Source organism: Barbatula barbatula (genome assembly GCF_947034865.1).
Source record: "Barbatula barbatula genome assembly, chromosome: 2".
NCBI classification, from domain to species: domain Eukaryota; kingdom Metazoa; phylum Chordata; class Actinopteri; order Cypriniformes; family Nemacheilidae; genus Barbatula; species Barbatula barbatula.
Window position 1 is genome coordinate 1180803 of NC_136767.1, and position 15323 is coordinate 1196125.

At 41.3% G+C, this 15323-nt stretch overlaps 1 protein-coding gene across 4 annotated transcripts in view; it reads right to left on the bottom strand.

Moving 5' to 3' along the window:
• Nucleotides 1–15323, bottom strand: part of usp2b (ubiquitin specific peptidase 2b) — a 29009-nt gene that overhangs the window by 2157 nt on the left and 11529 nt on the right. The window contains exons 1-11 of one of the 4 annotated variants that reach the window (XM_079450089.1): nt 5361–5871; nt 2866–2916; nt 2631–2754; nt 2431–2542; nt 1974–2084; nt 1208–1272; nt 1021–1124; nt 833–910; nt 650–728; nt 420–527; nt 192–312 (exon numbers count right to left, since the gene is read on the bottom strand). In XM_079450089.1, the coding sequence (XP_079306215.1) occupies nt 192–312; nt 420–527; nt 650–728; nt 833–910; nt 1021–1124; nt 1208–1272; nt 1974–2084; nt 2431–2542; nt 2631–2754; nt 2866–2916; nt 5361–5519 (1112 nt within the window). In that variant the 5' untranslated portion in view covers nt 5520–5871. Of the gene's footprint in view, nt 1–191; nt 313–419; nt 528–649; nt 729–832; nt 911–1020; nt 1125–1207; nt 1273–1973; nt 2085–2430; nt 2543–2630; nt 2755–2865; nt 2917–5360; nt 5872–15323 lie in introns of those variants that run through there. The other 3 variants (XM_079450091.1, XM_079450090.1, XM_079450088.1) reach the window with 3 other exon arrangements.

Genomic DNA, 15323 nt, shown 5'->3' on the forward strand with positions numbered 1-15323 from the left:
GATTCCGTGTCTGCAAAACCCAGCCCTATGTCGGTGAAATAACTCAGATCTCGTCTGTGATTGTTCCTTATTCAGGGATCATTTGTTGTCAGGTGTCAAATGGTTTTGATAGACTGCGATGCTAAAGCACATGCTTATAATCTTACAAGAAGTTATTTCTTTTGACATCTTTTGGAGTCACGTGTATGTACCTGGAGTCATTGTAGGTGTACCACTCTCCCGTACAGGGACTGCGGCAGTACGCTGTGTAATGCCCACCCAAAGACGTCCCGGTGTGATTCGACACAGCGTACAGATTATACACGGTGTTTACTGTAAATACAAAAAGAACAGTCGAACTTTACTGTAAATACAAAAAGAACAGTCGAACACCATAAACATGAAGCATGAAATAAAATCCATTATGTTGCAGGACTTACTGCTGTTATCGGAGGCAAATTCCCTGAGGTCCAGGTCCTTGAGAGGAAAGTTGACAGACGTAGACAGTTTGCTGGTTCTGACCCGACACTCTGAGAATCGTTTCAGATCTGAGAGTCCAAGAGTTAAGATCAAACTGTTTCTCCACACTTAATCCAATTCACACACGCTGACTTATTAATAAGCTTTCATAATGTGATTTATTCCAACTCTCTGTTTTTAAAAAGGATACGAAGCACCAGGATCTTGGGAAATTTCTGAATCGTAAATTTCTTCGTGCATTTCCGCCTGGCTTTACATCTGTGGCATGTCTGCATGAAAGAAGAGAGGATCAGGTTATGTCTATACTGTACACACGTGTATACATATCCTGTATTTACATATACACATACAGACATGTATGATGTGCACTTACGGGTCTCTCGTTGCCATCTAATACATCCTCTTTTGTGAAAAGACGAAGGCAATCCATCAAACTCACTTCTCCTGAGGTCTAAAGAAGCACGACGGTTGTTTATCATTATGTTCATGAGTCAGATCTGTGTTTGGTAACACATAAATACAGACATGTGTAGGTTTGAGTGTATCTGTGTGTATATTCACCTTTGTGATAGGTAGAGACAGATCCCAGAAAGGATCGAAGACGGTTGAGCAGTAACCGCACTCGCTGCATGTCAACGTGCTCTTCAGCTGACCGACAAACAGATCTGTGATAGAAAACCAAACCGAGAACGTTTACTAACCAGAGCAGAAAACACACACGCAGTGTTAATATTGCAAAGCATCTTACCCACTACTTTGCTGTCCTCACTCTCCAGGTACTTGTTCCACATTCTCTTGCTTTTCTCGTCGTCCCTGTAGATAACACACATTTCATTTAAGACCCCAGATTACAACATTAAAACGTGATGCACAGGTCACGCGTTGACAGCTCAACCAATCGGATTAAACATAGATGACCCTGGACCACAAAACCAGTCATAATGGTCAATTTTTCAAAATTTAGATTTATACATCATCTGAAAGCTAAATAATCGATTCATTGGCGTATGGTTTTTTAGGACGGGATAATATTTGGCCAAGATACAACTATTTGAAAATCTGGAATCTGAGAGTGCAAAAATATGGAGAAAATCGCCTTTAAAGTGGTTTACGAAAGACGCTGTAGCACGCCGTTGGTTTGTTTTAACGCTCTCTATTGGCTTACCGCTGTAATGACGTTGTGGAGAGTAGATGAACCCGAAAGATGAAATTCTAAGCTTTAGATACCAAACTTGTGTGAGTAATTCCCAAAGACCGAGCAGCACCTTGTGAAGTCTGTAGGCGTTTTTTCAGCCATTTTGCTGCATCCACTCACAAAAATAAAGTTTTGATATATTTACGGTAGAAAATGTACAAAATTTCTTCACAGAACATGATCTTAACTTAGTGTCCTAATCATTTTTGGCATTAAAGAATTGTGGTCCAGGGTCACATGATTCAAAAAATCTATAACAATAGCTCAACAATACAATCAAATCTATGGTGCCTGAGACTCAAACACTATGTGTACTTACGAGAGATGATCGAAGTCTTCAACCAGGCCTTTGGGTTTCACTGTCACTCTGTTGACTTCATTATGAAGCCCATCCAACAGAAACCTCAAAAACTCCTGAGCATCTTGTTGACTATGACACAGAAATGAGGAAACATGAGTTCTACGGTCAAGGTCCAAAATGAACTTGGATATAGTGATTGAGAATATTTACAGACCGTGAAACTATATTTGTCCTTTTGAAACCTGGGATGTCCAAATAGGTTGTTTTTCAGGAAATGGAAAATGTAACGCTGCACTTATAAAATAATTAATACGGTGTTGTCAAAGTCGACAAACACTTTTTAATACTTGTTATTGGTTAGATATATATTGCTAAACCCGCCGACAAACATAAAGGATGACCAATAATAATGATTTATGGCAAAATATGGAGATACGAGGTTTCAGAAGGACAGCAGCGATATGTTGCTACTTACTTGTAGCCCACGAATCGAGGGGCGTATTTCTGGATCTGCATTTTGAAGTCTGAAGGGCTGATGGCCTCATTGCTAGCCGATGTCCAAAGAATCTGAGTGAGTTTGGCGAACTCTGGAGAAAGAAACACACGCTTATATTCACATATATGAATCAAACATCTGTCTGCTGTGATGTTCTCATAGATATCTGTGTGTCTTACCCTCCATCAGTGCGGCTTTGGCCCTGCAGTTGTTGTTGAGGTCGACGCGGTGTGTGTTACGCAGACAGTAATCCCTCAGATCGTGAGTGTTGCTCAAACACTGAAGTATGGAGTTCATAAAACACTACAGAGACAGAAGTGAGAGACGGTTTGCGTTGATGTTGCTACAATTAAACTTTGGTTAAATTCGTAAAGGTTTAACACGGCCGTAGACACGTTGCTGAGAAATACTTACAGTATTACCTAGATTCCTGAGGCCCACCAGACCCTGAGCGTGCTTCGAGTTCTGTGAGGATAAAAAAGAGGTCAGTGGGATTTCTATAGTGACCTTTGAGTTATGTGATCCACATCTTAGCCAGAGATGATCTGAAGTAGATGTGAATATGACTAAAGCCTGTGACTCACACCGGCCACATGGTTTGCTCGCCACAGATTGTTGACAACTCGTGATGTAAGACATGACAACATTCACTGATACAAAAACATCTTATAAATACGTAGATTTTTTATCAAAGTATATATCGTACAGTACATGCTTATGTGTACAGTAAACATTTGTGTGCGAGCTGACCCGAGCACTTTCGCCGGGGCATTAAATAGCAAGTTAGCAGATTTAGGCCGAGACCCCTGCTGTTGAAGACTTCACGCAAACAAACAATGCCCATCTGCCACGGCACGACGAAAACCATGAGCCATTTATTAAACGGCAAATAAACACATCTAGCGCATCAGTGTGAAATTCTGACAGGTCGGTGAGGAATGCTGATGATTTCACAGGTTGGATATTTTTGACACGAGCGGTCAGCCTGTTGACAAGATGAAGAATGAGTCGCATTCAGAAGGTGAAGTGTCAAGTCTTGGAATAGCAGCACTAACGTCCACAAGTTCTTGTGAGTCGCTCTCTGATCGTGGTGATGTTTTAGAGGTGTCGGTGATGTTTGATTAATGCTTTTTTTTCCAAACGAACACCGATGAAAACATCGCTTATCAGGCTCCTATGAGCTTCCGTTATTTATTCATTTACTTCATGCCAAAACAGAATGAGAAGCATCTGATGCCATTTTTCCTCCCCACAGAAGATGAGAGAGGTGAAACAGATGGTCCGAGGCCCGACTCCGCTGGGTCCATCTCTGCCTTTCACACCCAACTCTCAAAGCAAACGGAGCGGTACGATAGCCACGGCTCGCCCCGGACGGCAGGGTCTCGTTGCGACTGGCTCTTCAAATATCTTTGGAGGGCTGTGAGCTTATCGGCTGGCACGGCTTGAAAGAAAGTGAACGGGAACATTGTGTCCTGACCTTAGCTCCTGGAAGCCGCGGCTGTCACACTCACAAGATCTCAATGAGCTGCGATGCCAAAAGGTTAGTCAAATGTTCACTTCACACTGTACCGAGACGCAAACACGTCACTTAAAGGAATAGCGTATCTTAAAGGAATAGCGCATCTTCAAAACATATGACTAGAAGATATTTTGAGAAATGTCTGTATCCATACAATGGAAGTCAATGTTGTTTGGTTCCTACGTTACCCTAGTCTCAAGTCTACTTTACACAGTAGACCAAAGGGCTGAACGCAGTAAATACACATTATATTTGTTAGTCTATCCCTTTAAGATGACGCTAAGTGCTCTTCTCTGCAATCTGCTCATATTTACAGTCTAATGTGCAAGATAATGTTTTTCATTTGCTACAGTTTCAAAGGAAAAGACACGAAACAAACCAAAGATCCAGAACATCTGCTCGCTGTAACCCAAACGCTATTTGTTAATGGAAAGCCACGACATTACACTGTTATCTTAATGATTAACAATCCCGATTAAAAGATATTGAAACCACGTTCAGTAGTCATTAAAGTCCCATGCGTGTGAAGAAATGACCTGCCGGTGATTCGTGGAATGTCTTTGCTGACAGATTAACACATGGCTTACTTAGTCCATTTAAACAATACACAAGGTACGATCTACTTGTTTCTCGGTTGCATAACAAACGCTGGTCGTGTTATCGCCCCTCCACTAGTTGATAACACGACCTTTATCAACTAAACCCTACGCTTGTCAAATATAAACTTTATTGCCACCCTAATGGATATTTAATTGACATTCATGCACATTTGTCCAAAGTTCTCTCCATTGCGGTTGCTTGTCAATGATCCCACATAACAAAATACCATAGTATACTATAGTAAACAGTACTTACTACATGTAAGTTACAGTATTATTACGTATACCTACTTCAGTCTACTGTACCGTGGCGAAGTAAGAACTGTACTACAGTTTACCATAGTAAATACAGTATTCTGTCACGTGTGCTGACTCTGTAGGCTACGGTACTAACCTGATGCACTAAAAACGATGCAGTCATCCTAGCAATGTGTGTTTTTAGATTGATGTGACTCATCGTTACGACTCGATGCCAACCGTTGCGATTTACGTTCAAATGAACACTGAGATAAGTGCGCGTCCGCACATAACGCGACGCAACAGCTGCGCGGCTAGATGGCGTCAGTTGCGTGCTCACAACCGGCGTTGCGTAACAACGCTCTTTTATATATATTATAGAGGTCTATTTAATGTCGGTTCCCAATATACTTCATTAGGATAACAACGGCGCACTTTGTGGGATATAGAGTTCGTATTTGCAATGCTCTGTACTACTAATTATATTCGTGAATTGTGGCTCCGTCACGTAGTTTGCGCACGGTTAACGGACTATTTGGCACGTCTAGGCTTACCTTAGCCTGGTTAATGAGAAGACCCACGAACGTGGACACCAGCATAGATCGGGACATGCTCGGACTCTTTCTGCGCAGATCCGGTTTGATGAAAGGGAAGACCGATGCCGGCGGCTCCTCCGGGACCGTCACCGTGTACGACTGTCTCATACTCGGCATTATGACTGAAGAAACCGACAGTCTGGTGTTCCGGTCACTTTATATTCCCGACCGATGCGGCCGGACAGGTGTATTCCTCAGGTGACGACGCGTCGAGTCAACGTCCTTGAGCGAACGTGAGCTTCGCGTAAAACGTCCCGCGGAGCGCGCGTGCAAATAAATAATGCAATGAATAAACAGCGCGGAATCGCGTGTTTGTATGAATTCTCCCGGTCGCGTGTTGGAAGCGTTCGGCATCAGCGATCAGCACCGGAATGATGGAAGAGCGCGCGAGCCGATCGGTTTTACTCCAGCGAGGACACGCCCACTCGGCACGAGAGCGACTCACGTCACAGAGAGGCCTCATGTGCGCGCGGACGTCAGCCGGCAGAGGACGTTCATCACTGACAGCGTGTCTGCTTCAGGACCACGTGTTGTTTTTATTATGGCAACTTGTGTTTACAAAGCATCGAAATGAATTCTTACAGCACTGGGAAGGATTCAACAAATGTATTACATCGTTTCATCGCACGTTCTCTGTTCTTTACTCTCTCACGCCAACACAAACAACAGAACCCGGCCTCAACACAAGAGGAAATTCAATGCGTTTGGGAGTTATTGTTGGTTTTTTAATCGGAATTTTTATTCATATACACACCAAGGGATCGTGGAGGAAGACTGGATGTGACCCGGGCCGGCCCATGTATATGAGCGTTGACCTTTGGGAATGAGGTGGGCTGTATGCGGGTCCATGACGCACTTCCACTAAAATCTCAGCCGTAGGGAATAATGGCGTTTCGCTTCAGGGTGCACATAGGGTTACGATCAAGCGCTTAACAACGCTCACCCGTATTGCTGTCGGTTCACCGAAATTTGAACGTTTTCTTGCTGAACACAACGTTGTCACTTGGTGAAAAATTCCCTTTAGAACCAACAGAACCCATTACAGAAATCCCATTAAAATACCATTATGAGCCATTAGCTTTTCCATTTAAAACATTATAAATTCCTTTTTGTATTGTGTTTAGGGCATTTTAACCAGTAGGATTTAACATCCCACCAATATAATCAATCACATACCGGTAGAACCATTACAGTTTCCATTAGAACCAATACAAACCCCTTTTAACCATTATACAGTAACTTCTTTAATGGTTTCTATGGTTTCTTTCAGCAGGGACCTCCCCTTTGTGATGGATTCTATAGGTGGGATTATAAATCCTATTGGAATAATGCCCAAAACACAATTCAAAAAGGAATTTTGTAATGGTTTTAATGGAAAGTGAGGATAGTATTTAATTTCTGTAATGGTTTCTCTTGGGTTTCTATTGTTTTTTTCAGCAAGGTTATCGGCCCGTGTGCATGTACCCCAATGTAATGGTTTAAATGCAAACTGGTGTCTACTGGTATGTGATGGATTCTATTGGTGGGGTGTTATAGCTGGCTTTAATGACCAAAACACACCACAGATACAGATGTTATGGTTTAAATTGATAAAGCTAATGGTATTTAAATGGGAACCATATCAAATTTCTGAAATGTAATGTAATGGGTTTCTTTTTTTTCAGGGAAACATAAAAACCCATTAGAAACCATCACAGAAATTATTTTCCCATTATAACCATCAAGAAATCTGTTTTGTAGTGTGTTTGACTTCAAAAATGAATTCAAGGTTGATTTAACGTAACAATGTGAGGTGAATGAATAATGGAAGTATTTGTGGAATCCTGTTGGTTTAGCTTCATGTCTATCCTCCAGTGACCTATTATCTCACCCTAAAGAACTCTGCACCGAAGGGTGCAACAGACCAGTGACCCAGAAGCAACGGCAGGGTAATTTGTGTGGGAACAAACGGCTAGTAAAGCACTACTGGTCTTCTATGAAGCTCTCCTATGTCTTTTCACCAGCTTATTATGTAAGCAGCATCCAAAGCATCGCAGAACGGCCCTTTCTGTGCAAATAATTGCATTCATCTTATGAAACGCCGCTCTGAATCAAGCTTCTATAAGAAGCTGTGCTGAGCCTTATACAGACGCCGGCTGCAGTCGTCGGTGAAGGACATCGCTGAAAAGCATCGCTGTCTCACTGCCATGAGTTACAGACGTGCTTATGTGTGTAAGAGAGAGAGATCATATTAGATAATCCATCTATTTTATTTGTTAATTTTCTCAACCTTTTATCAAACGATTATTTACTACCGTTTTACATTATTGTTCACATGTCAATATCATATTTTTATCATAGTTTTTAAGTGTAGTTTATAATAATGCAATATATAAATAATGTATAAATAAAGCATATACATTTTTTTATTTTATTTTTTATTTTAGTTATAAATTAAAGTATATAAATATTCATAATTTAAAATATTGATAGTATTTTAAAATAGGCTTAATCTATGGACATGGGTTTGTGAAAGTCGCCTCTGAGACACATTCTACATTCTGAAAGAAGTAATGTTACCTTTATCCTTCCTTGTCAAAGAAACAACAACAAAAAAAGCAGCGAGGAGTACATCTCCAGCTAAAGCCTCCTGTCCAAAGTGAAATTGAGTGTTTTTGTACTCACACTTGGAATGACTACATAACTGAGCACATCAGCATGCAGAGCTGTTGCACAACAGACCGCCACAGTCAGTCTGCATGGCACAGAGGTCATTACTCTCAGAGAGCAGTCTGGGATTTGGAGAGGTAAGGGCGTCAGTCTTCTTTTCAGAGCATAAAATTCTTGGTAACTTGCCTCCTGCTAAATCATTAACTTTTGTAGGAACCTAGAAACAGTTTAGGTTGGTTAGTAGACGAAGTGTCAAATCAGCATGAACGAGGCTTGGTGGTGAGAACGCAAGAGGTTTGGAGAAGTGAAGCATATCTTCATTCTGCCACTGTATGCTAATGTCTTCACAGGCTCACAGACACCGGCTGCATGACAGCTGGAGAGAAAAATAGAAAGGCTGCATGTGTTTGGCTCTATTATAAGCATCAGCCGTCGACGCAGACGAGGTGATGTCACCACACCGCTGCAGTGACTCATTCTGAACCCACCAGATAGAAATAGAACCAAAACATCACCGTGACCTCTAAACGATTCCACATTTACAACACACGCACACAATTCCAACATCTAAAAAAATCACAGTGACCTCTCGGCACTTCCACAATCACACACATCACAACTCCCATATCACAAAAACATCACAGTGACCTCTACACACACAATTCCAATGTAAAATATCCCAGTGACCCTTAATGCCTACACACATCACAACTCTGAAATCACAAAAACATCACAATGACCTCTAAACACTTCAGCGCTCACAATTCACACGATTCCAATATCACAAAAACATCACAGTGACCTCTAAATGCTTGTACGCACACACACACAATTCCAATGTAAAATATCCCAGTGACCCTTAATGCCTACACACATCACAACTCTGAAATCACAAAAACATCACAATGACCTCTAAACACTTCAGCGCTCACAATTTACACGATTCCAATATCACAAAAACATCACAGTGACCTCCGAAAGCTTCCAAACACGCACACACACAAATACTCACCACGAAATCACCACAAACACACATCACAACTCCAATATCACAAAAATATCACAGTGACCTCTAAATGCCTCCACAAACACAATACACGCACACAGACACCACACACACACGCACACAGACACTCGCACACACACACACACACACACACTCGCACACACACACACACACGCACACACACAGACCACAAATGAGATATTGCAAAAACATCACTGTGACCTCTAAAAGCTTCCACATACACAATTCCTTTATGAAAAATATCACAGTGACTTCTAAATGCCTCCACAAAAACAACACACACATCACAACTCCAAAATCCCAAATACATCACAATGACCTCTAAACACCTCAGCGCTCACAATACACACAATTCCAATATCACAAAAACATCACAGTGACATCTAAACACTTCCACATTCACAAACATACGCATCACAAAAATATCACAGTGACCTCTAAATGCCTCCACAAACACAATACATGCACACACGCACGCACGCACGCACACACACACACGTGCACGCACGCACACACACGCGCACACACACACGCACGCACGCAAACACACACACACGCACACACACACGCACGCACGCACACACGCACGCACACACAGACACACACACACACACACGCAGACCACAACTGTGATATCCCCAAAAATATCACAGTGACCTCTTAATGCCTCCACAAACACAATACACGCACACACACACGCACACACACACACACGCACGCACGCACGCACGCACGCACACACGCACGCACACACAGACACACACACACACACGCAGACCACAACTGTGATATCCCCAAAAATATCACAGTGACCTCTTAATGCCTCCACAAACACAATACACGCACACACACACGCACACACACACACACGCACGCACGCACGCACACACGCACGCACACACAGACACACACACGCAGACCACAACTGTGATATCCCCAAAAATATCACAGTGACCTCTTAATGCCTCCACAAACACAATACACGCACACACACACGCACACACACACACACGCACGCACGCACGCACACACAGACACAAACACACACACGCAGACCACAACTGTGATATCCCCAAAAATATCACAGTGACCTCTTAATGCCTCCACAAACACAATACACGCACACACACACGCACACACACACACACGCACGCACGCACGCACACACAGACACACACACACACGCAGACCACAACTGTGATATCCCCAAAAACATCCCTGTGACCTCTAAAAGCCTCCACACGCACATGCTCAGGCTCTCTGAAGTTATATAAAAACCTTACACTGTTAAATATTGCAAGAATTTAGCCACATATTTTATCATTAAATTGATTCAATAAAATGAATTCAGAATAGGTAATAATATAAATATGATTTAATCAAGTTTTTAATTATACCGGCTCCCTACAATCGACATACAAATCTCAACAATGGTGACAAAAGTCCAACATGATTTAATGATTTACATTAGTTGTGTTAAATAAAGAAGTGTGGCGTGATCATAAAAGCCAAGCACTACCCATGATCTACACCCGTGTTTACCGAGTGTCATGTGTTCCTAAAATATAAAGTATGCAAAATATGCACGTGTGTGTTTTGTGCATCGGACGGGGAAGACTAAAACAAAGCTTTGATAACTCAAGGGCTCCCGGTATGCGTGAGGTCGGGTTTGATGGGGTGTCAGATCAGATCAGACTCTCTCTGGTACACAGACACACATGCTCTCATCCGCTTTTCATTAGGAACATGGCTTGTCGCTAAGGAAGATGATGTGTAATACATAAGCTAGAATCAGCGCGCCTTTCGTATACTGAGCAACATGCATATTGGTGCTGCTGGTTAATGAATTCACAGTACTGCGTAACACATTTGCGGCGTCCAGGAAAGCCAGAACTGACCCTTCTCCTGTTCTGAGAATGGATGCAACAGTCCGTACCTTCTCTGTATGTAGCCTGACCGGCTCTTCAAGCTTTTATTACCAAAGTTATACTTGCATTTGAAAACGTCCACACATGCTGTAAAGATAGAACATCCTTGGTTGTAATGTAAATGTATGTATGATTTTCCAGCCGTAATAATGCTTGCGTACTGAAATGTGAGGTGCTAGGTTAATAATGTCAATAAAACCAGAGGCACCTGGTAGAGCAACATTCTTTCGGTGGCATGCAAACAACTGAGATTAATCTGCTATATTCATCCAACCTAAATAACTTTAACACAGACGATATGGCGGTAAATTGAAAAACGGCGCCATATAGATGATTATGAAGACATTTGTACATTGAACTGCTGCTTGAATGCATCTGGCTTTGGAATGTAAATCCCAGGCTGTTTTAATCTCAATTACATAACATCAAATTTTCTCTCTGATGGCTTGCAAGCCATCAACACACATGTGCTGGACAAATGAATTACTGCTGATGGTGAAATGACCAATGAATGCATTCATGGAAAGAGAGAGAGCGGTTTACTCAGCTATAATGAAATGTTCACAGTCACACAGTGGAAAGATTGATGGGGAAGAGAGAGAGAGAGACTTCAAAGTAAATCCTAATATAAGCTACACCGTAGACCTCTCGACCAACATCTGAACATTCACTGATGTTTTTGTTGCTGTTTATTATGAATAGTTATGTGCATTGTTTTAACATATTAAAATAACAATAATTATTTTATGCAATAAAAGAGTGCAATAACGTTCAAACTGTTGTGGTGCTGTTGCTCACTTTTAAAGTGACAAATGTTTATTTGTCAAACTAAATTCTCTCTATAAAAATGTGCATTTCAATCTGAAATGTTGGTTGCGTTACGTCATCACATCTTTAAGTTGTGACGCACAAGATTCAATATATTTGGTATCTTTTGAAAGCTTAGAACCTCAGATTTCTTATATTTATAGTTCTCGTTAAGGTCTGAATTTGTCTTCCCAAAACTCAGTCACTCATCAAATGGAAGATCTTACTATCAAGAATATCACTGTATATGTCACCGATCTACCACTTTCGAATAACACAACAAAGGTAAATTGTCAAATTATCGTCAAATTATTAAAATTTAGAGAGTAAAATAGTTTATTTTTTCAATTTACTCCAATGTTTGTAGGGAAGGCACTCTTTTAAATGTAGGTAAAGCACCAGAGCTTAAAGGACCATCTAGCAGCATCTAGCTCTGAAGTTGCGAATTGCAACCAACGGCTCACTCCCCCCTCCCCCCTCCCCCTTCCTTTCGAGCACTACGGTGGCTCACACAGCACTAAGATGCCGTCATTTTTTCCGCTTTTTTGACGAAGGAGATAAACTATTTACGAAAAGTTCTGTAGAGAAGTTCAAACAAATCGCTTTTGGCATTTGGCTGTTTAACATCTTAAATAATATAGTTGGAAACAGAAAGACACGCTTCCCCTTTAACAGTGTGAATTACTTTTGGGCATTGTGTCCATGAGGATTAAAGGATTTTCGTGACAGCTGGAGTTATAAAATGGATTATAGAGAACATTGAGTGTGTACTGTATACGCGAGTCATTGAGACAGACAGAAACACGGGGTACCCTTGTGTTTGGGATTGGTACACAAATAGACCTTTAACCCCAAAAACTGATAACACTCAACAAGCGTACGCATCGAGTTGCATCCGCTCTTACAACCCCAAGCATCCAGTCAGTGCACCCTAAGATCTAAAAATAAGTCAATCGCATCATTAATCAAATATGAAAGCAGAGACACAACAGAGACATCAGGCTGGTAACAGGTTATCAATATGAGATGGCATTGGTTGCATAGCCACAAAAATCATTTTTATACTTTACAGATAAAATGAAACATCATGCAGTCACGGCTAAGGCCGTGTTCAGACTTGACTTCTGTTTTGAAGCTGCTAGCATCTGTTTAACAATTTAATCCTAAAGAGAAAATCATGTTCTCAAACAAATGTCCTGAGCGCTCTTTTTGAATCCAGCACCTGCAAATCTTTCTGCAGTTCAGAGCGTCTTTTGAGATAGAAAATGGTTGAACTTTTCGAGAAATAAACGTCCTACGTCAAGCTCCTTTTTCACAGCTGACCAATGACAGAGACCTGTCGTTTCCACAACAACATGCGAGGAACGTGAATGGTCGAGAAGGCCCAAGCTCGAATAAATACGATACTATAAATACTATAAATGTACATATAATTTACACTTTCAACAACTTCTGATTGCATTTCTAGCGAGAAATGACTATTGTAGTCTTTTGAGTGTGATTAGTTATTGCAAAGACGTCCGTTGCGCTGCCTCCCAAGTCATGGCATTCGGCTGCTAGCGTTTTTCTATTACTAAAAAAGCGCCTTTGTCATCATTTTCTTATCATCAAAAAAAATCAAGTCTGAACACGGCCTAATATGTTTGCATACAGCTTTTCAAAGAAAAGGAAGGAATCTTTAAGCCACTTGTGTGCTGACTCAGAGGAAGCGTATACTCAATGGGACTCATTATCATTTGTCATTAGGTGTTTGTTCACTCAGGAGGTGTAGAACACTATGTAGTGGCAAACTGAAAGCTCCTAAGTGTTTGTGAAGCGTGGCCTGAAGGTAGACACATACAGTACATACCAATCCATCCTGATATCACGAGCTGGGGTCACATGATTTCTGCACTTTTCCTCCGTTTTCTGCACTAAAAGCGAATTACGCAGAATGTATTTGCAAGCAGGCCAGAATCTCACACCACAAAACAGGAAGAAGGTTCATCTCTTGCTCAACACACGCGACCAGACAATCAGCACAATTAAATTCACACACAATCGGAAGAAGCGTCATGCGAACACAGGGCACGTGACTACGTGGTTACATAGAGATATTGGATTCACTGGAATGTGAAAGAGATGAGATGGGAAGTCCTTATCACATGATCTCCAAGTTTCCTGACTGTCTCATCATCACAAACCTCCGGTCCAGACGAGCCAATCAGAGCCTTACGGAGACTAAATCATGCAATGTTTGTTCTCTGAATCTACATTTGATTCTCAGATGTGAAATTGATAAGTTGTTGTAAATGAGCCCTGCAGAATTGACTAATGTTGAGGATCACTCACATTATCGGCCGCCTCGATTACATCATCATCAGCGCTTCACGGGACCAGGCGGTCTTTGATGAGCTTTTTTCTGTGGTTTTCATTTCCATGGCAACAGTGATTTCTCCAATTGGTGGATCTCCGTGTAACTTTGTATTTTGGACACGTGGTAGGCCTACGTGATTGAAGCCATGGTCTCCCTCAGCTCGCGTGAAGTCATATTGTCTCTGGAATCTATCGGAGGAAGTCTCGGACTGTCACTTCAAATGGCTCGTTCTCAGTCAGGTCCACAGCTGGCCCCAGACCTGTTCTTACTGCAGGCCCGAATCAACCAATCGGCCTTGACACTAATTTAGATGAAAGTGCAAAGTTGCTCTTCTGTGCAATAAACCATCTTATCTTAGGCTGTATGTGTAATTTAGGCATGGCCTTTACGGCTTTATCCTCCCTCAAAGTGTAAATGTGTCTAAAGTCATTTGCTAATCGAAACCTTTTGAAAAATTAAAATTTTCTAATCTCCTGACCTAAGTTCTACTTAAATGACAATCAAAATATACTCCACATGCCAGGGCATCCAGAAGTGAGACTCTTGTATATGGATACGGGTAAGAAAGTTTAGATGGGTCGTTCTGAGTTCTGTGTAACAATTTCAGTTCTTAGCCACCATTGACAACCATAGTAAGAAGGTAGTCAAAAGTGCCCCAGAACGGTTTGCTTTGCTACACTATTTATCTTCTTTTGTGATTAACAGAACGTAACACATTTTTACAATATTGTATTACATATAATATATTTTTTTCTACTATGGGAGTCAACGGTGCCCCAGAATTGAAAATGGCTAACATAACAGTTTCCTTCGTGAAGTCATTTATACCGGTTTGGAACAACAAGTAAATGGTGACAGCATGTTCACTTTTGGGTAGATATATTATACAGTATGTGAGATGAGTTTTCTAGGGTCTTTCTGGCTATCAAATCATACGTCTTAAATACTGTAAGTATGCGATAATGAAAAGTCAGAAAGACGCAAGCCAGCCAAACTGAGAATCACAAAACTCAAACACAATGAATCGAGCATTGAACAGAAACTCTCTCAAACATTAAACGGCAAGAATGCATAAACAAGCCTTCATTAGAAAAGTGAAATCGGTGACATTTTCATATAGTTTGGGAAAAGAAGAATACATTTATATCTAAAAG